Source organism: Marmota monax, unplaced genomic scaffold, assembly GCF_021218885.2.
Source record: "Marmota monax isolate L192 unplaced genomic scaffold, Marmota_monax_Labrador192_F-V1.1 WCK01_AAM20220418_F8-fsc00010, whole genome shotgun sequence".
Classification (NCBI taxonomy): Eukaryota; Metazoa; Chordata; class Mammalia; order Rodentia; family Sciuridae; genus Marmota; species Marmota monax.
In genome coordinates this window covers 27259172-27281727 of record NW_026692321.1, presented here as the reverse complement: position 1 = coordinate 27281727, position 22556 = coordinate 27259172, and the positions used below count along the sequence as shown (strand labels likewise).

General features: G+C 39.6%; 1 protein-coding gene across 8 annotated transcripts in view; it reads right to left on the bottom strand.

Moving 5' to 3' along the window:
* Window positions 1-22556, bottom strand: part of Crim1 (cysteine rich transmembrane BMP regulator 1) — a 182607-nt gene that overhangs the window by 57707 nt on the left and 102344 nt on the right. For all 8 annotated transcript variants that reach the window (XM_046441628.2, XM_046441633.2, XM_046441631.2 and 5 more), the window contains 3 exons: window positions 20615-20736; window positions 11247-11429; window positions 8769-8966 (listed from right to left, as the gene is read on the bottom strand). In XM_046441628.2, the coding sequence (XP_046297584.1) occupies window positions 8769-8966; window positions 11247-11429; window positions 20615-20736 (503 nt within the window). The remainder of the gene's footprint in view (window positions 1-8768; window positions 8967-11246; window positions 11430-20614; window positions 20737-22556) is intronic.

Sequence of the window (22556 nt, the reverse complement as noted above, 5' to 3'; positions counted from 1 at the left end):
CTAGCTTTCCAGTGGCCTGGATACCTGAACTAGGCTCTGTTGTAAACAAACCTGATACGTTTAGTTAATTTTTCAGATTCAAAAGTAAAATCCACTCAGTGTGTAGGCAGTTATCCTATGCTAAATAAAAACTGGGTTGACCTGCTAATAACTCAAATTCAAAAAAGTGTACAACCAAAGGCACTATGTCTATTACATCTTCTAACAAATTTCAAAAATGTGCTGTTTAGCATTGCACATCCTGTATCAAATTTAGATCAAACTGATGGTTATTGTCAGGGATCTGGCACTGCTGGATCCCCATAACAGACTTCCCCATCTGCACCCTGGGACTGCTGCAGTGAACATCTGAGAGTCTCAGGCTGAGAGGCAGACACATGGGAATGATGCTATTCCTGCCACCTCAGCAGCCACAATAATGGGGACATCCATAGCAGCAAAGGACATCCTTTAGGAGACATTTCTTTACCTTCAGTTGTTCCTATTTTTTTTTATCCCCATGTAACATTTTATTTTCAATGATCAAATACAGCAGAGTAAACAGTTCCAATTGGGTCTTTAACAATGACGCACTGGGGCTATTCACTATCTCCAATGCTAATGCTCATGTCCTAAGCAATGTGAAATAATTTTGCTTTAAAAAGACACATTGACTATGTCACAAAACTGTTTAAAATGGCATAATAAGAAGAATTAGAGAAAATATTAAAAATAAATGATATTGAGTCGTTAACACTTATTTTAAAAGAGCAATTTTAATTGCAAATTATTTTTATCTAAATTATTTGAAAATGTTTGAATTGAACACCTACAATTTCACAAAAATGTACCAGACCATTTTGATGTATACCTTTAGTCTCTATGAGTCACAAAAGTACTACACAGTAGGTGAACTGGTGTATATATTTTTTTAATAAACACACCAGGCATTATGCTTACAAATAAGTGTTACTGGTAAAAGTACTCACTTTTGGAGGCTATATGCTTGTGTTCCCCAATGCTGGTCATGTTAAAATTCTATTTGAAACTTGTCTTCAGATTTGCTTTCAAAGCAAATGACTATGCCATAGGAAACATTTTACTGTCACATCTTGTTTACTCTCAACAATCTCACCCTGGTAGATCACCCACCCTTTCCACCAGACTTAGATATGAATGACTTTGGTTATTTCCCAGAATCTAATAAACCTTCAAAGTCAGACATTTACAAAGCTGAGGATATTCCAAAAGGATGTGCTGTGAGCTCCAAAGTCAGTTTTAAAAGAAAAGCACCAAAAATATTGGAGTGACTGCTTTCCTGGAACAAACGTACAGTTTTCCCATATAACCATTTTGAAAGGACACTTCAATTGAACACGTAAATCTTGGTATGTTTAAAAATAACCTCATTATATAGTCCAACACTGCAGTAGTGCTGAGAACAAACGTGCTTCATGGGAAAAGTACTGAGACCAATCCATTCCTTAGAATTGAGGCAAACACAGGAGGAGATGAAGATGAGGACTTTTAAATAAGATGGTCAAATATAACCATACTTAGGTACAGCAGAATTTCTCCTTAAAGCTGGAAACTGTGATTACCAGTTAAAAGGTTAAATCTCATTTGGCTGACAAAAGTTAATTCTTCTACTTATCAATGGCTATACCCTAAGGAAGATGGGATCTTTCTTTTCAAAGTTTGCAGGCCTTTTCTGAAGGGCATGTCTCTTAATAAACTTCATTAACTTCTGTTTGGTTGTCTAAGACTTGTCTCTTATCCAAAAAAGTTTAACACAGTCTCAAAAGAGATTGTGTTTATTTAAGCTTGTTGGAAAAACATTCCTATCATTTCAAGAATGACTAAATATTTTTCATTCACATAGTTAGCATTCCAGACCATGTTTTCCTGCCTCTGTTGATTAGATGAAAATTAGCAGGCCTAAGTCTGATCTATTAGATGCAATTATCATCTTAGTAGGGAAATCACAAGACTCCTAGCTCTTTTAAGTACAGGAGGGGGACAGCTGGGAATATAAAGAGGAACCTGTTTCCTATACCCTACTGCATCAGGGTAACACCTAAACTCTGCTAACTCAGAGGCAGGGGCCTTTCTACCATGTGCTCAGAATCAGCCCTGAACAATTCTGAACAGTTAAGGTATTAAGCACTGATCATCTGTAAATTAAGAGTGTAAGGCCAATAAACCTTCATTTTTTAAAACTTTGGTCAGTGTGTCAGTTTTGCCCGCCACCCCCCCAAAAAAAGTCAAATACAAAGTGCAAGGCATTACTGACATAGACCTGGAGAATCAGCAGCAGAACTCTGGCTCTAATCAAGAACAAGCACTTCTTCCCCTAACTTGCTTCTGCAACATTCACTTTCACATCTGTTTAGGTGTTTATGTATAAGGTGGATCTAACAACCAATGAAAGCCACTTTTGGAAAACACATCTTTCTGTAAAGCTATGAAAACCCTCACATCTTAAAAGTGATAATTTAAGGTCAGAGGGGAAAGTCTTTTACATCCATTTCGTGTACACTCCAATGTTATTTTACATATCTAAATTTTTTAAATGATAAAAAAGTAAAAGTATCACAGAATTTTTCATCAATGAAAAATTTCTCATGTTTAGCTGAAAGACCTAGGTTAACACATGGTCATCTGCCATGCATTTGGTACCCAACATTATGACCTTATTTGGACAAGCAGAAAACAGACTGTGTTATATTTTAATTTCCATTTATGGAACTAGTTTCCAGGACATTTAGAGTTAAAGGATGAAACAGCATGCCTGACAATCTTTAGGATATTACGAATATTTTATTATTCTTGGCTTACTAATAATAGCACAGTGATATGGTCCTAAAGCACTACCACCCATAAACTGAGTTCTGAACCCTGTTATGTACCAGAATGTTAATAACATGTGACCTGTGGCATCTCTGACTTCTCCGCCCCTCTGGGGTCAGCCAAACTATGCTTGACTCCTTGCCACAGAAGCAGTAGCTTAATCGTCTGAGATACTGTTCAGTGGGGAAGCATTATGGGCAGGGCTGGAAACATTTTTTCCTTTTTTCAAGGAATTCCACCCAGATATGTGCCTGGTACAGACTTAGTTCTGGCAACCCAGTAGAAATCTCCCTTGAAGCACAACTTGGTTCAAACTTTTATCATCAACATTTGCAAAAGAATACAGTGCTCCTATACAGTTAGGACTGATGACAAGGAAGACACTGCACTTGACAGCTCTCAGACCTCCAGTCTTGTGCTGCAGGCAATTTTTTGGGTGAGACGATGTTGAAGTGGCTTACAAAATCCACATAGATTGAGACATGCTTACCACCTCATCTTCAATACTGCCCCATTTAGAACCAGGATTTCTCATCTAAGTAAGGAATCCCAGAAGCCAGGTGGTGGTTGTGGAGGATAGTTGATTTTTCTGGTTCAATCACATTCCATCCTAAATCCACAAAATTAGAAAGAATCCATGCATAGTGAACCTCTTATTCCTTCACTTCAAGTTGATTAAGTCCAGGTGAACAGAATTACTAGGCCTGCCTAAAACTCAGCTTTGTATCTGATGATAATTCTTCAAATAACACTGCTTCATGCTACCATGGACAAATTTTTAAAATAGTGAAATAGAATAATATGATGAACCTTTATGTGTCCATCACCCAGCTTTGAAAGTGTATAAAGCACTCTTTGATTTCCTGGGGCAGAAACTTGATTTCTGAGACACAAAAGCCGTAGAAAGGAAAATGCCCACTCACCCAACTTTAAGCATGGGATTTATTTATTGGCAACATGAGTATCATTTTTAATGCTACCTTTAAAAATATTACCTATGTTGTTCTTAGTTCTTGAAAAGTGATACTCTGATTGGCTCCCAAATCCCCAAGATCATCGAAATCATCAACTCCTCCCGGCAGGAGGTTCTGCACACAACCCAGCCTGAAGAACACTCAGGTCACAGTGGCCACCTGGGTGGGGTCCAGACACAGCCCACGATGAGACAGCAGATCAGGTCTGACATTAAGACTTGTTAAGTCATGATGAAATGCTTATCTCCTGCATCAGGTGTCAAACTACATTGGCCCCACACCTGTCCACGTCTCTTGTATTTTTCTTACTGAGCATTCTTGAGTATGTCACATATATCTCATGGCCACATTTCCCTCCCCAATACTTTATTTTACCTTCAATTATAAAGCAACAAGATTTGTAATGGAAATGGTATCTTGTCCCTGGCATCTCTCTGACATTAAGAATCACCTTGGGCAACATTTATACATGACAGTACAGGGGTGTGTGTGGGTGGGTGGTGGGGAGATAGCAGATTATTTTAAATACCTGACTGTATCTTAAAACAAAACAAAACAAAACAAAATTCTTGCTGGTGTAAGTAACCGAAGTAATAATACAGTGGCAGCTACGTGTGCGTAAGGCATGTCTTAAAAATACTTGGTATTTGGTGTCACAGTGAGTATTAGCCCTGAGCTGGGAAAGAACAAACTGCAGATTACACGATAGTCATGGGAGGCCCAGGTGGCTGTCACCGGGATGGAGCTAAGAGCAGAGTTTGCATCAGAAGCCAATGTGAAGCCAATCAGCCCAGTTGCCTGGAGATGTGTGGGCACACTGCATATCAAACCTACACAGCACTCTGCTTTCTGTTCTCAAAATGTGCTTTCAAATACAAGCCTCCTAACATTACTCTTTCTTCAACTGACCAGGGGTTCAAATGGCTGTCAGCTTCTTGGGCTCTGTTTAAAAGTGGCCCTACATCAGGACCTATCTCAGCTAAGGAGGAGATCTGCAGGAAGGGGTAAATCTATTCATGAAAAGCTTTTTGGGCATCTCCTTACACACAGATACCATTCTAGGAATTCAGAAGAAGATGGCAAATTCCTTGATCACTGGGGACAGGCCTCTTTCTGGCGTGCAGTGCCCTGTTTGTTTCAGAGGCAGTGGATGTACAGGGTCCAGAGCCTGGGCTCCGGGACACACGGCTGCCAGTTTCAAGCTATATGACCTATAGCAAGTCACATGGCCTCTGAACTGGGTGTTCTGCAGTGGTAAACTGGGATGAGAGTACCTGCTCTGGAGGGAGGCTGCAGGGGTCAGATGAGCCGACGTTCTTTAAACACTCAGGCCCAGCACATAGAAAGTGTGTAAGGAAAGTTACGTGGGTTACGGATAAAATGATTCAATGGTGCTAGAGACAGAAAAAGACAAATTTTGTTTTTCCCTCCCTATTTTGGTTTTGGTTTTTAAAAAGGTCATGTCTTCCCTGTATACACGGAAATCACAAACTTTACATGCTATTCCATGCTTTTCCACCCCAGCTCTTTACAAGAGTCTGAAAATAAAAAATAATGGGACTGATAAATAAGAGAAGATGCAGAGAAAAGTCAGAAAAGCAAAATATGGGAATACAATAGTTACAGACTGACAGACTGCAATGGCTTATCTGTATACCTGAATTGGGTGTTGACGGTAACTTGCTAAAACTTCATCATAAGAGTACTTAAGTGCCAACTTAAAAAGCACTTAGGTACTTGTGAATCAAGTTAGCTGTCAAGTAACAACCTTGTCTTTAAGGGCCCCCAGGTTCATGTCCCCAGTCCTCTGGGAGTAACCAGGCACACTATGCTGTCACTTGGAAGGTATGTGTCTCTAACACAACCAAACCCACAGCAAGGTTCTTCCTCCCTGTAGGAGTTAGCTATGTATGGTGATTCAGTAACTTATTTAGAAGAAAGCTGAAGCCACAATCCTTGTGTGGTGTCCTCTCCTGTAACTTCAGACCATGACTATGTACTCTGGGATGCAGGTAAGAGGTAAGGGCTAACACTTGTTAGGCAACTGTGTGCAGAGGAATTTACTATGTATCTTAACTGTGTCAAAAGCAGTGCTTCTGTTTTTCTCCAAATGACTGTGGCTGATTGCTTATTTATTACAAATTAACACCCTGTTTCTCATTACTTTACAATCCTTTCACTACTCTGAAATTAAGAATTTAAATTCAATTTCATTTGAAATTATAGTTAAGTAGGCTATTCAATGCTACTGAATGACTGCTGAGAAAAGATAGTTTCAAATGGTTCCATAAACTTCCTTGGACTCTATACAAAAAGACCCGTACAACTTGTATTATTTTATAAGTTTATTATTATGAGTAATAAATAAACTTTCATATCATCTTAAGGAGTGCACTGTTTTTTTGATTCCATACCAAAGGTTCTTTCTGTCCCTCTTACACCTTAAAATGACAGTTACTGGAGACCAAATTCAATCTTACATGAAACTCACTACCCAACTACAGTAAAAATAAAAAACAATACAAGCAAGATAAATCATTTCTCTGAGAACTAGAAAATGAAATCTTCTGGAAGATTTGATGAAAAGAGGTAAGTGCCAGAGCACAGGAGAGAGAAGAAAGGGGACCCGTAGACTCTTAGAGCTGGAATGACAAAGATGCTGGGTTTTGCTGAGGTGAAGAGGAGGTGGGGAAGCTCACCCAGCAGGGTCTAAGGCCTCCTTTCCCTGAGGTCTGCCTAGTGGGGTAAGAGGGCAGGCAGGCGATCACATCCCAACACCTGGAGTAGCTTTCAAACTGCAAACGATTTCCTCCCCTGCCACTCCACTCCAGTCTCTCCCTAACACACAGCCAAAAGCCAGAGATGAGGAGAGATTAATAAAGGAAGTAGAAATAGGCAGTGTGAGGAAGCTGGGATGACATCTGGGGGCAGGGAAGCAACATAAAAACAGCTAAACCTGATAGGATTTCAGCTTATCCCAGGAATGTGACACACTGGAAACTTAGAGGAAAATTACCTAAGTCTCTCTCAACCTTATTTTCCACATCTCTGAAATGGGGTAATACAACTATGTATGCCTTCAGCATAGGGTGGTGATGGCGAAAATGTGTTGGGGACAAATGTCAAGCACCTTACCCACAGTACTCTATGTAGACAACCTTTACCTTCTGGTTTAATATAAAACTTAGCCTAAATATGTTCTCTTAAGTTGTCTCTTATTTATGTTTGCTTTTTTTGAACTACAAGAGGTGCTTCATTCATTTTCTGGAATTAGTGGCTCACCCAAACTGTAAATCTTTTCTCAAACAGTGAAGAATTAGATGGCAAGTCTATGCAGATGCTGCAAAGCATAAACACTAACAAGACCACACTCACTCACTTCTTAGCCAAACATCTCCTTGGGGGAAACAACCAATCAATTTCCTATATAATTCTATTCATTAATGGCTTCTCTTCTCCACTCACACAGATATGCAAATGGAAGAAAAAGGTGAGTGCAAAAGGATCTGCCTTCCTTTCCTCTTGCAGGAAAGGGTTATTCTTTTTATAAGCTTTTAAAATCTTACTTTGAACTTATGAAGTAAGCCACATGAGATTAAAAAGCAGGGGTTGAATGGATTACATGTCTATGCTTTTAATTTTTCTTATGGGTTCACACACATGGATACTTAAATATTTCAGGTTGACAACAGACTGTCCCTTAACCTTAGGGACAGACATACCCACCTTTAGCTGCATTGAGAAGCACCCTTTCCTGTAAAGCCAACTACACAACCATTACACATATTTCTACACACTCCCTTTTCCCAGCACTGAAACTCTTGCCTTTCTGGGGATGGGAGGAGTGTATGTGACAGGAGGGGCGATTTCCACAAAATCATCATCTGGAAGCTATAAAGACGTGGAGGGTGGCAGCTACACTCTGAATGGAGTAATGGTGAGGGAACTGGTAATGTCAATAGAACTAGAGACTTCCAGCTTAAATTTTTATTATGTGATTTTTTTTAAGGTCAATAATATATCTAACCCCTCAAAGGTTAATGAAGCTAGTTAGCAAATTTTTAAAGTCTGAATTTACCAAAATTTAGGTAAAAGCAAAAGATTTCTTGATATTTAAAAGACAGTCTAATTAGTTGACTTTCTGGAAAAACCTATTAGTTTCTTGATATCTATTTTAGAAAGTTCTATAAGGATCTGTACTTAATGTGGATTAATTCTGGACACACATTATGAAAACATGTTTCTCAGTGATAGATAATCTCTACTGGATCTGTCAGTAGAAATATCTGATCTGCTGTCTGTTCCAACAGACATGGACAGAAGATTATGATGACAAGAGTAATGTGCAAAGAATCTTCAAGGTGGAGGAAACGGACTGGAAGAGCAGCTGGAATGGAAAAATTAGTCCAGGATACCTGTTTCTCTCCACTGAACAGAAGAGGTAGCCAAGACAGAAGTAAAAGCATTAGTGGAATGGCAAAGCCACAGTCATCATAGCTTCAGAAGGAGGAAGGATGCTCTGTGTGAGTGAATGCAAATGGCCTTTGATGATTTGGTCCTTTTCTGACAGCTGTCAGGACTCTTGGGTTTATGGAAGCAGCTCAAGTTGAACATGTTACGCATGAAACATGGATCTTGATTTCCAATTTTATTTCCCTGTGCTGACACTGGGTGTTAATTAGGCTTACAACAAACTGAATTAAAACGTATATACCCTTATACTATAATGTATTCATGTAAGTATATGTGCAGTGAGAAAAAAGACTACACTACTCTCATTTTAAATTTGCAACATTTTTCTCAAATGATGAATCAGGGCTGTATAATAAATTGATCTGTAACTAGTAACAGCATGAGGCAGACATTATGAATGAGGAAATAAAAAACAAACAAGAACATACTGGTAGAAGCTTCTTCTCCAACAGGAGACATTTGCCAGACACTCATCAGAACTACAGGGCTTACCTTCACACACAGGGCAGCACTCCCCAGGCACTTTCACGGGGTGCATGCAGCTCTGCCCACAGGCTGTGGCCACGCAGTGGGGCTCTCCATTGATGCATTGGCAGAATGTGCAGTCGTCTTCCCGCCACCGGTCTCCATGAGCACGGATCTGGCCATTGGCATAGCAGCCGGCAGGATTGTTAAAAGGATACACTGGATCTAAATTAAAACATGAGTTCAGAGTAAGATTGAGGACAATCTAAATCTTATCTCTACCTGTACCTAAAGACACTTTTTTTTCCTCCAGGTTTTATTCATCAATGGTTCTATTCCAACTGTGATTAACAGAAGCTGGGGTTACATGAGGGATCCCTAGGGTTACATGCAAAAGCAGCTGTCACACCAAATGTACATCTTCTCATCCTGACACTGCAGTCAGGGAGGAGGAGAGGTGGCCTAAAAGCCAATGTGCAAAGCTGTCACTCCACAGAGTTGGAAAGCTTTCTGAACAGAGCTGTGGGCTGGCAATTAGAAAGCATGGATCTATTCTAGGCTCTGACTTTTTCACACCTCAATTTTACCACCTGTAAAGTGGAAGGCTATTGCTCCATTGAAATATCCGTGATGCTGTTGCTTCTGGGACTAAATGACTTGATTCCCGTGGTGCTTGCAGGCCTATGTAGCAAGAGGAAGGAGCAGCCTCCAGGTACCTGCTCAGCCTCGGGCATGACAGGCTGGTTTAGTCATGCCTTAGGTCTGTCTGGTGTCTCGGACAAAGACTAAACTTTAGGCAAATTTTCTCCCCTAATCTGGGAAGTTAAACAGCAAAGGTCGGGGAATGGAATTAGCCAAGGCTACTATTAAAAAAAATTCTGAAGCAATTGCTAAAAATATAAATGCTGAATACAAATCCAAGTATCCCTATAATGACAGCAACTATATAATTATTCCACTTCTTTAAATTCACAGAAATATATAAAATATGGCATCCACAAACAAGTAGTGCCGTGCAAGGAGGACAGTCCAGAGAGTTTAGAGTTTGGTCTTTATTCTAAGGAGTTCAGAGGGCATTGTGACAAAGTTAGAAGGTCAAAATTTAAAATAATATAGTCACAACTTTAGAAAGGCAGTCTGCCAGCTGGAACAGGCCAATAGACCTGAGCTAGATAAAACTTTCTAAATTCCTTTGTAAAAAAATATTACAGTACATACTTCATTTCTACTTTAAGCCTGGATCTGAATTCCAGGAAGTGAGACATAACCAGATCCATGTCCAGACAATTCGCTACGATTATTACTTGGAGGTTCATATCTGTGTTTTTACACCATCAACCGCTGCATAGTTTCAGATGCTATTACAAACTAGGGACAGCTACAGAACAAATCAATTGGGAAGGCTAAAAGTTTTATGTGATTTTTTTTTTTTTAACTCTCTCTCACCATAATAATATCTAAAAAGTGAGCTACTTTTCTCCTGCTTTGGTGAAAATGACTTCTTACAAGGGAAAGGGCTCTGTGTTAGGAATGCAGTTTTCATACTTCAAACATTTCAGGTCTTCAGTCTGATGTAGCAAACAAGCTCAAATGTTAAAAGGAAAGGATTTTAGTACAACAGAAAAAAAAAGCAAAGAACTGAACGGACACTGTGCCCTCTCATTTTGTGTGCAGATATCAGGCAAAGACCAACACATGTGACAGTGGATTGAAGATCTGTGACCTAGTCAGAACAACAAGGCTCACATGACCTTCTTTTCTGGGGAAATAGCACTGTGTGGTCAGAAGAATATGGGAGACCCATTCAGGCCTGGCGTCATCGTAAACTCAAGACAAGAGATTGGTTTTCTGAACTTCAGTTTCCTAGGGCTTAAAATGGGTGGGTGGTAGTAGGCGGTCTTTAGAGGTACCATTCTGAAATGCTACGTATAAACTACAGAACAAGAAGGTGGAGCCTGCTGCTGGAACATACGAATAGATGTGGTGGAGAAGAGGGGATAATGGATAAAACAGGTCCTTGAAGAATCAAACCTGATGCTCAGGAACACTCTGATACCTGGCCAGATATGGAGTCAGGCTTAGCCCCTCTCGGAGCTGACGGCCTGGCACTGTCAATGATGAAGACCATCCTTTTTAGCCAAGCATCCAAGGAAACCAGGGGATGAATTATAATGTCAGGGTGAGCACAAAGTTTTGTCCCAGGACGTGCTAAGGCACTGCTAGAACTGTAGGAAAGGCCAGAAAGCAATTTCAGGAAGTCTCAAGTTGACCTGTAGACAATGGGCATGACCCATTCTCTATACCCAAGATGAAGAGCGTCTCTCAGGGAGATCCTTTTACACTCTGCCTGGTATTGTCAGCCTTTTAAAACACCGACGGTGACATCATTAATAAGGAACTTCAACATTCCTCTCCTTTTTGATGAGACTGAATTCAGCTGACTTGGACATTAAAGCTCTGGACCGTGTATTCTCATATCAACCTTCAACCAGCATTTTTCCTTACCTTCACACACGGGGCAGCACTCGCCTTCAGGCACATAGTACCTCTCACAGTTCAGTTCCCCGCACTGGGCAGTGAAGCAGATGGACACGCCCCCTTGGCATCGACAGAATCGACAATTGTCCATTCGAAACATGTCCCCATCATAATACTCCACGTTGTTGAAGACACATGCTGGCTTTGTTTCTGAAGGAATGAAGACAAACAAGGAACATTTGAAATAACTTTTGCAGTACTGAGGATCAAACCCAAGGTTTCATAAGTGAGAGGCAAGCACTCTACCACTGAACTGCATCTCTAGACCAAATAAGCATATGTGAAGTCCTTAAGTGGTGTCCTTTTATGCTTTCCAAACAGCCTCTAGAAAATTCTGTCAAAGAGCAGGAAGTTATAGTTTGGTGAAAATTTACTAAACTCAATCTAACTTTATAATAGAAGCGACAAAGCAAAGTAAAATAAACAAAACGTGTTGCTATCCTGTTTACACAAAGGAACTGAAATTCTCTTGAGCAAAATCTACATTGACTTCCTCCCACCCCGCAACAAAGGTTAACTTTGTGATCATGAAACTTACATATCTGGTACATGCTTTAAAGAGTTTATATTTGCTTTGTCAAACCCTTCTCTACCTTGAGTGCAGGATCCTACCTCAATATTAGGTTTGGTTCTTCTGCAAGTAATTTAGTGAGGCTTTTCTTTTAGTTTAGAGGTGGCAATGGTCTTCTTCTCTTCCTTTGTTCCCTTCTAAACTCTTTTTTCTATTTAGTTTAATTATCTATCATTTTAATAGTGCTTGTCCTTTAACCTGTATTACCTCACTTAATTTCAATAACAAAGATCTGATGTGGATTCACTATCCTGAGTTTAGAAGTGAGGAAATACTAGGTAATTTGCTTAAAATCACACATTTCACAAATGATAGAAGGAAACAGTAGCCTTCAACTAAAAGCTTGTGCTTGCTCCACTGCTTTAGGTATATTCTGCTAAGGATTCATAGTCCCATTATGCAGAACACTCTGTATGATAATAATGATATTTAAAATTTTCTCTGCCCTGAAAACTCTCTAAACTATTCCTTGTCTCTAATTTTGGTTGTTTTAAAATAATCCTCACCAGACAAAGACAACACACACACACAAAACAAACAAACAAACAAACAAACAAAAAAAACACCCTACAGATCAGTACCTCTTATGAATACAGGCATAAAAATTCTCAAAGAAATTACTAGCAAACCACATCCATCAACATACAAAAAGGACTATATGCCATGACTAAAGAGTATCTATTCCATGAAGGCAAGGTTGGTTTAACATTCAAAATTCAATTAATTTAATAAGATATGTCAATGGAATAAAGGACAAAACCCATATCATCTCAATAGATGAAGAACAAGTATTTGACAGAATCCAATACTCTTTCATGACCAAAATGCTTAACAATTAGAAATAGAAAAGAAATTCCTCAACTTGTTAAATGGCAACTATAAAATCCCACAGCTAACATCAAACAACGATGTCTGCTCTCAGCACTTCAATTCAACATTGTAATTAAAGTTCTAATCAGGGAAATTGGGGAAGGAAAAATAAATAAAAGGAATCCAGATTAGAAAGGAAGAGGTAAAACTTTCTCTAGTTGCAGATGATATAATCTTATATATAAAAAATTATAAAGAGTCACTAAAACTATCAGAACTCAAAAAAGTTCAAAAACATTGCAGGTACACATCCATTGATTTACATATTGCCATACTAGTGTCTGTTGTGCTCCGCTGCTGTAACTGATGTGATTCTGCAATCTGTGTATGGGGTGAAGGTGGGAGTTCATAACCCACTTGAATCAAAGTGTGGAATATGATATGTCAAGAAATTTGTAATGTTTTGAACAACCAACAATAAAAAATAAAAAAAAAGTCATTTTAAAGATAAAAAAAAAAAGCAAAAACATTGCAGGGTGTATGTGAGACTCAAAAACAATCTGTTTTATCTATATAATAGCAATGGGTAATCAGAATATAAACTTTTAAAAAATTCCAGTCTTAAGATCCTTGAAAAAAAAATCAAAATGGGATGAAATTTACAAAATAAGTGCATAACTTACACTTCAAAACCAACAAAATATTCTTTAAACAAATTATTTGTTTCTACATCAACAGACATGAATTGGAAGACAATATTGTTAAGATGAAAATATTCTCCAGTTGGTCTCATAGGCAATGAAATCCCTATCAATTTCTTTTGTAGAAATCTATATGCTAATCTCACAACTCATATGAAAATGTAAGGAACTAAGAACAAAGTTAGAGAACTCCCACTTCCTGATTTCATAATACCATACAATGCTATCGTCATCAGGGAGGTATGGTTCTAGAGTACAGATAGATATTATAGTTCAGTGGAATTCAGAGTTCAGAAATAAACCATTTTATTTATTGGTTTTTGACAAGAGTGCCAAGACAATTCCTTGGGGGGAAGAATAGCCTCTTCGACAAATGGTGCTGGGACAACTGCATATTCACAGGCAAAAGAATGAAGATCAACCTATCCTCACATATACAAAAATTAACTCAAAATGAATCATACAGCTATGATCTAAATGTTATAGCTACAAGTATAGAACTCTTAGAAGAAAATAGGAGAAAAATCTTCATGACCTTGGATTAAGCAAAGATTTCTTAGATATGATACCAAAAGCATAAGCAACAATAGAAAACATAGATAAAATGAATTTAATCTACTTCTATACTTCAAAGGATACCACAAAAAAGTAAGACCCACCCACAAATTTGGATAAATCATTTTCAAATCAGGTATCTGATAAAGAGCTTGTGTCTTGAACTCTTATAAAACAATTTTAAAAAAACCTCAGTTGAAAAATGGACAAACATTTGATCAGATGTTTCTCCTAAAAAGATAGAAAGGGCCAATAAACACATGAAAGTATGCTCAACCTCACAGCCCACCAAATTAAAGAGTACTGGAAGCTGAAGAAAGTTGTCCTGAACAGACACACCCTGTTCAATCAGATGGGAGAAGCCACATGATAACAACCACATCTCTTATGGGCTTCTCTGTCCCAAAATTACTTCTTAATATGTCACCCTGCACATGTGAAATACTTGCAGAAACTTCCATCGCATTTTAATTGGAGTATATATTTGCACTATACTTAAGAACAATTACATTCTCATTTGATTTTACAATGATCTTGTTTGGAAGACGAGTATTAATATTCACTTTTTGCAAGGAGGAAAATGAAATTTACAGAGATTAGGTGACTTGCCTAAGGAGTGTGCAATGAAATGTGTCTGTGCACACGTGCAGGAATGTGTACGCCTGGGTCTCTTTCCTTAGTACTGTCTGAATGTGATATTTCTTTTTTCAGAAAATTAATGTTAAATTAAAAAGGATAATATCATTATAGCTCAGAATTCTTTAGTATGTCAACATCCTTATCTGAGCTGGTACTGGAAGAACCTGTGCACCTAGATAATAAAGCATAGACAATAGAGTGTTTTTTAAATAAACTTGGATGCTGATGGAGTGAGGCACAATACTGTACTCCAACAAAATGTCGAACACTCATTTAAGTGGGAAAAAATTTATAAACCAATCAATATTAATTACTTATCTGAGTTTATCAACCACATCGCCATCTGGAGTAAAGCCATAAATCTTCACCGAGATTTGAAGAAGTGAGGAGGGAAGATTCTGGTCGTGCATAAACCTGCTGCAGACTGACTTGTTTTCATGGTGGGGTGTGCAGAGGCTTACATGGGAAAGAATGGGACTGACCATGCTACCAGTGCAGTCCAGTTTCACTAGCTAAAACACAGGGGCAAAGGGGCCTTTGAGGAGCAATAGCAAATCGCTTCTTCACCTGATGAAGATAGAGGTGAGCCTCAAAATAGTCTGGAGGTTTCCAGGACTTCATGAAAGAATGATTTAAGCAGGTGTGGAATAGAAAAGTCCTAAGAAGTAATTTACTATGTCATTTGTACTCCTCAATGCAAAGAAGCACGAAAGTGTCTTTTTAGTGATTTCTCGGTGTGTTTTGTGTCTGCCATTTAAATTTTATGTTTCTAAGTTCTGGAATCTTCCCTTTCCTCTTTCACACATTTCAGAACTCGTGAAAAACAGCCTTATCATATAGAACGTTAGTAAACTCTAAGGCCTGCCAAATTACAGTGATTGGCAGATGGTGATAGGTATATCATTTTAACAAAGGAAAAGACTAAAATAAAGGACTTCAGTTCCAATGTGAAAACGGAGAAGAATCCCCAATAGATACACTTCTGTTCTCAACCTCTCAGTAGGGAACAGTTCATACCTAGTCACTGTTTCATTTCTCTGGGGGATGGAGCGGGAGTGGTGAGCTGAATGGGAAGTAAATGGGACACAGCCAGAAGCCAAGACAGACGACCCTATGACAGATGGGAACTGTCTGACAATTTCTCCATAAGTCAATAGCAAACTGATGTAATCACAAAGATAGAGTACAAGGGCTTCCAAGTACCTGAGGGGGAAAAAACCTTTTGTATTAGGTGTATAAGTATGTGCCGGAGTATACCAAGCAAACACTATTTTAGGATAAGGAAAGAGAATAACACTGAAAAGACTGGCCTCTCAAGCATTAACTTAAAAAGGCACCAGGGGTGCTCAACAAACACTTACTGAACATAATATTTCTTTCAAAGCACCAGATTCTCCCCATTTCTGTATCAGCAGATGTTTTATGCCTGCGAATCTTACTGAGCACGATTTCTATACAGACAGGGGGTTCTTGACAGATGTTTTTTTTTTGTATGCGTTTTCTTATTAACAGGCTGCAGGTCTGGCTTTTCTGGGCCAAAATTTACCAGAGGAAAAAGCTGATTTGGGGTACAGGTAGGTCTCCTGCAAGTGATCAGTTTCACATGTGAATGAATGTCTGGGAGAAAATTCTGTCAGTGCCAAAAATAAGACCATTTCCAATATCTTATAAACCTTTTATATGTTTAAAAGCAAACTATTGGGTGGATAGCATAACTAATAGAAACCCCTAGTTATCAGTGCTCTTTTAAAATTTGTATTTCCTACTTGTGTAAGAATCAAAGTGCTACAGGGATAGACAAATATTTCCAATGGCACAAAAACAGGCTAAAAAGTAATTCTACTTTGCTCCCTTCCCCTGAACTTACTTCACACCACCTGAAATTTCAATGGTTGGTTCTGCTGTATATAAGGGACCCTCCTGCCCCTGTCCACCCATCCACTGCTCTGGGCACCCCTGGGAAAAAACGAGGGCACTTTTCCTCTTTTGTACCAATGACAGATTCTTACAGTTGAGAATGAGAACTAGCCCCAGGACACACTTGGTCCTGCTTGCTACAGTCAGCATTGAATATCCTAAGGCTAAAAATAATTCTGGTCATTTCATTTCATTTGGTTTAAATCCAATAACATAATACCACAGACAATTCATTTACTCCTGTGGGGAACAGTTTATAACCAAGTCAGGCTAGAAGAATCTGTTACTGACTCAAAACCAAGGTAGTCTATTTTATCTAGCTGCGTGTGGACACTCACTGGCTAGTGATCGTGTCCAAGCAACTGAATGAATGATCACTATCACATTTTGTGCCTGGAATTTAAACCCCGGACACCCGCAGGAATGAGAGAGGTGGGCCACACACAGGATAACAGGGTTATTGCTACAAAAAGGAGTGCACGTGCCTATCTAGAAGTGGAGCCCCAGCTGACTGCTGATAGACATTCACTTGTGGGCAGAACTAACTCTTGAGGGAAGGGCAGGACTGTTCATGGCTTTGGAGGTCATATTCTAGGTGATGATTATGACCACTTCCAAGTTTACATAAAAGGAACTCCACCGCACCACCTGTCCCTCTGGTTTTAAGCAACAGGGTTCTCGGGTGACAATACCTCCCAAATGCTACTCTCAGTCCCTGTCAGATAATCCCATCATAAACTGTCACCATCTGCTCTTCAACTCTCCTGTCCCTGCACAGAAATACAAGCAAAGCAAACTGCAAAGAGAAGTACAATGTACAGAGGGCGTTCTCGCCAACGATTCATCCATACTAGTGTTTTAAACACTTAGGAGTTCTAGAGTTCTCAGGGAGAATTTTTAAATCTTATACTTGTATTTTAACACTTAGATTAAAAAAATAACATGAGGATATAGATCATCTGAAGGCATCTTGGGGACTAAGTGCTGCCGTGCTACCTCTGTTTCAGCAAGCAGGGCTGATGACATTAGTGTTCCACCCACTCTCTCCTGAACTGGTGTGGAGTTCTCAAACTGAGACAGAGATTGAGGTGCCCACAGGCTAGCTGTGGCAATCTCACTTCCTGAAACTGCTTTTACTAAGCTGCACCGTAGTATTTTGCTTTTTACTGGGAAGAACCACCACAGGATACCCCTTTCTGCGTTTGTGGTGTTGAAGCAATTGAACACACAATCTACTTCATCACTCAGTGCTTCCTTTTTAATTTCCATGTGAGAAATCTCCATTAGAGAGCGCATCACCCCGTCCAGCAGGCTTTTTTGCCTCTGAAAGCAAGAACTGTGTGTCTGACCCTTCCTCCTCTTTTCACTTTGATTGGAGGAGGCTGGGGGCCAAATCTGATGTTTAACTCTGGCAACTACACAGCCTCTTGTAGCCTGCATACCTGAGGGTACTCTCTGTTTAATTTTCACTTCTCAACTTTCACTTCCAACCTTGTAGCCATACTTCTTCTTGCTAATTAATATTTTATCACTATGTTACAGAATTCATTCTCATTGTAAATTGCCTCAAATTCTTGTGGATAAGCAAGTCTTTGGATGTATTCAACAGATTTCTGCTTTTCTAAGTGATGATAATGAATCTTTGACATCTAAAATCTCCTAAAGGCAACCTTATGACAAGTGCCAAGATTCTTCCAGGACCCTGGATGATAAACACACACACACATACACACACACCTCTCTCTCTGTCTCTCTCTCACAAAGTAGGTATGTGTTATGACTATATATGTCAAAATAAGTAAAATGCAAAATTTGAGAAGTCTCTTTAAAATATTCAGTAGTATTATAAATCTTTATAGCATTATGGTTTTTAGTCTCTTCTACACATGAATGATATAGGTAGAGACACTAAATAGCAGGGCGAGAAGTAAAAATCACTCAACAAATTTATGGTGGCAAGAAAGAAGCAACCACCAGAAACACTGATTCTGTTTGCTGCCCCACCATTTTCTCATAGCAAATGGCAAATCCTATTCCTGAAGCCAGGGTTCAATAAAAAGTGGCTATAAATGAGGGCAGGCCCTGGAGATTGATTCCAAGATCATTGAGACAGAAGTGCAGCTATTAGCTAACCTAGACACAGCTGATTGGAGAGAGATGTAAAGCTAATGTCTTGATAAGAAAGGCCCGACAATTTGGTTTCCAGAATCAAGAAGCAAAGAGAGAAGAAAAGCATTCTTCCCCACTCAGAGGAAATGAACAAATTTTATTACTATTGGTGATATTTCCAGGAGACAAATGACTTAGGATGAAAGAGTGGGGTGGTCAACGATGAAGCTCTCTCACCAGTAACCCTTCCATGGGCTGGCAGTGAACGGCTGCCTCTTGAGGGAGCTATTATGATAGGAATCAGATCCCTCGGTTGCTAATTTCAGGAAATGTAGGTGCCTCAATGAGGCACATGATATACTAAGGTCCACAGAAGTAAGGGTGAATGTGACCAACTCCTGTCCTTTAGTAGTTCACATTCTAGAGTGAAAAATAAGTTCTGGAAGGAAGCATGTCTGAGATGCTGAGATCCCATGGTAGGGATTGATGATTTCTGTCAAAATGGTATCCTAATTATAGTACAAGTTAAATAGTCACAGAATATCACCTACACAAAATTACACTGCAGCAGCAGGGCCAGAGAGAACAGATCTATTTGTCCACTGGTTAGTGTGTAACAGACAAAACCACTGTCTGGGTGATACCAGGGGTGGGAGAGCACTGAGAAGGGATTTATGCACACGGAACCCTGTCTGCACCCCTCCCTGTATGCTTATATCTATAAGGTCTGTACATTCCCTTACTGTCTCCTTCCCCTACCCCTAATGCCCAGAACAGTGTCTCTCACAGAGATGAACAGGGGGTGTGCACACAGTATAATAGACTCATTTGCACTTGAGGCACAATTCCAAGAGCTTCACACATTATACCTCATTTTATTTACCATTATTCATGTCATTTTACAGATGTAGAACTGAGGCCCAGAGAGATGAAGACATTTCCTCAGTTTACACAGCTAGTAAGTGGAGAAACCGATTTTCAAACTGGGGTCATCCAGTCCTAGCCTGTATTCTACCTTAACTACAAAACCATACTGCAAGTATTTCCTCAAAGCAAACCAAAACAGCACATGTGGTCAGAGAACTAAAAAAATTCTAGGGTGCAAACCAACAGGATGCAATTTCAACATGACTTTTTCTTATGTGTGAGAGAGGGACCTGAGAAAAGGGAAGGAGACCTCGGAAGGCTGCATCCTTGCAGATAGTAGTTAGGGTGGACATTTCTGTATGTGTATGATGTTTGTTGTATGTGCCCAAATTTTTCTGGGTGCACAGGAATCAATTAAATAATGCTCTATGAAATTACTGACATGTAACTTGTTTCAGTTTTCCCTTTTTATTCCTGAAAATTCTAGTGGAGAAACATGTTCTAGGTTCTCTTGTCTGGCACCTGAATTCAATAAACATCTAGTCACCAAACATGGAGCTCTTCTATGAAGGATGAAAGGGAGAGGTGGGTCCTGTTTGAAAGAATCTGGTGACTTAAGAATTTTTTTTTTTTCTGATCCAGGAGGGTCAATCCACAAGCAGGCCAATACCAATGACCAAACATCAATCAAAGATGTTCTAAGTTGGAAAACACTGAACTAGAAGAACCATGTCTTTCCTAATTCAAACTGTTGTTGCTCTCGTGTGGAAAGTGTGTCCTTTCAGCAATAGGGCAGGTTACTGAGTGACACAGAAGGGATATGCACACAGGCTCCGTGCTTCTTTTCTGGAGAAATTCTAAAACTTCTGACAGTTTCAAAACCCAACAGAGTAGGACAGCTACCTGCAATCTGCTATTGCATTTCTAAAATTCTCCTTCTGATGAACCATGGTTCCTGTCCTAACTTTCTTTATTGCACTGTGAGACCTTAAGTAAACCTCCTTTCTGAGTGACTTTCAGCGACTCCCTGAGTAAATTCCCTGCTTTGTAAAAGACAGAAGCAGCTATGGTCCATTGCCCACCCCCCCCTCCTCCTCCTCTTGCTGCTGCTGTAGTTGCTACCGAACAAATATACACTCTCTGAGAACAAGAGAAACCCCACGTACCATTAACACATTCAAAGACATCACAGCACTTTCCGGGTGTCCCATCTCCACGAGAGACTATGCGGGGAGTGGATCCCACCTCACACACGGGGAAACCACATAAGCCAGAGAGACACTCGCATCTGAAACCAAAGAAAAGGGAAGGAAAACCCCATGAATAAACAACAACATAGAAGTCGGGAGACCACAAAGTGTCAGTGGCAAAGTACCTGGTCTATACCACACAGCCTCAGTTATCTGGTGTCACTGGGAAATGAGGAGGGGGAAGAGGGTCTCACATAATCTGCTTTCCCAAGGTCTACGACTACTCTCCTTTACATACACGCAGATTTTTAGCCATGTTGGCACATATATTTCTACAAGGCATTACCTCATCGCTTACTTAACCAGATTGGTATTGAGTGTAACATGCATTTTCAGACAACTCAGGGCCATGGTTATGAGCACACATGCTTGTCTACACGTCAGTGGTCCTGGAAGGGGCTGAGGTGCTGCTATTTGACATGCAGGTGTTTTCCAGAATCATTTCTGATTTTATTTTCAACAAGTCATCTGCTTTTCAGATTTTTATTGTCAGTATGGTTATCTCTAGAAGCACCTTCATCTCGAGCAACATTTAATTTATAAATGTGCAGAACAGAAAGAGACCAGAATGACGGGTTCTTAATCAACAGAGGGTACAATGTCAGTAAATGGACTCAGTGACAGCTACCTTGGAGGTGTTAAGTCTTAATTTTTTGGATCTTCTAGGTTACCATATGTGCATTTATCTCTCCATGCATGAACGAGGTGTTGAATGCATGCAAGCTGGCTGTGCTGGCTCTCAACCTGAGCTTCAACTCTGTTATGAAACCTGCCTAAACACAGAAACCTGGTGAGTATGGATGGGGAATATGAGGAGACCAAATGTCTTAACTGCTACAATGAAATAGGAGACAAGAAATGAGATGCCCAGGGCAGCTGGGTGGCAGCATGCAAATCATGCAAATGTAACAGAAGGAAGAAGCAGCTAAACTGCAGCCCTGGGACTCCCCTGGGGATAGAATTGTGGGTCAGAAGGTGGAGAGAATGAAGGAGGGAGTTCCTGGGCTCATAGGAGTGAAAGGAAGGCATTCTGGCAGAAGAGCTGGTATTCATGTACAGGGGTTTTGGGGGGTAGGGTCAGCATCAGGGGAGATAACACTCCCAGCAGGGAAGAACTATTAGCACATTCATTAATTCTGCTACCTTTCCTTCTTATTTAAGTGATTTGATTCATTCTCCTATAATTCTTTGGATCTTTAATAAATTAAAATATGCTTGTAGTCCTCAAGTATCTTAATAATCAGGCCCAGAGATCTAATGACATTTAAACTGTTAAACAAGAAAGGAAAAGAAGTTAAAATTTGCACCAAAGACCAAAGCCACTGCAAACTTATGAAGGATTCCCCCACCCCCCCATGCCCACCCTTTCAGGGTTCTTCCATTTGACGTGATGGTTAAGGTGGATTTCTGGGAGCACAGAGTGTTAGTTAAGGTTTTGCTGGAATGACATTTCTGCTTATGGTTCAAAATAAGTGTCTGCCTATTTAATGTGAGCAGAGATGAGCCACGGCTTTGGAATTCACTGTATTCCTGTAGGACAATCACCATCTCAGCTGAGTAACTGTTATCTGGGCCTTCAACACTTGGTAAGGTTATCCCAAACTCTTTCATGCTTATGTACCTAGCCACTGCAGCTGTAAGCACATAATCTTACCACTGTGGTATAATAGTAATAATATATTAACATTTGTTGTACTTGCCACTCTCTAGAATTTAAAATTCTTTAGGGTTTATAAATGAATCAGGCTAGAATATTGAGAGGCTACACTCTGATTTTAGTACCTAGATGTGGTTATAAAGAAAGCACCCACAAGAAAAGCCGACTAATCTTTTCTTAACACATCTGATTCACACTGTT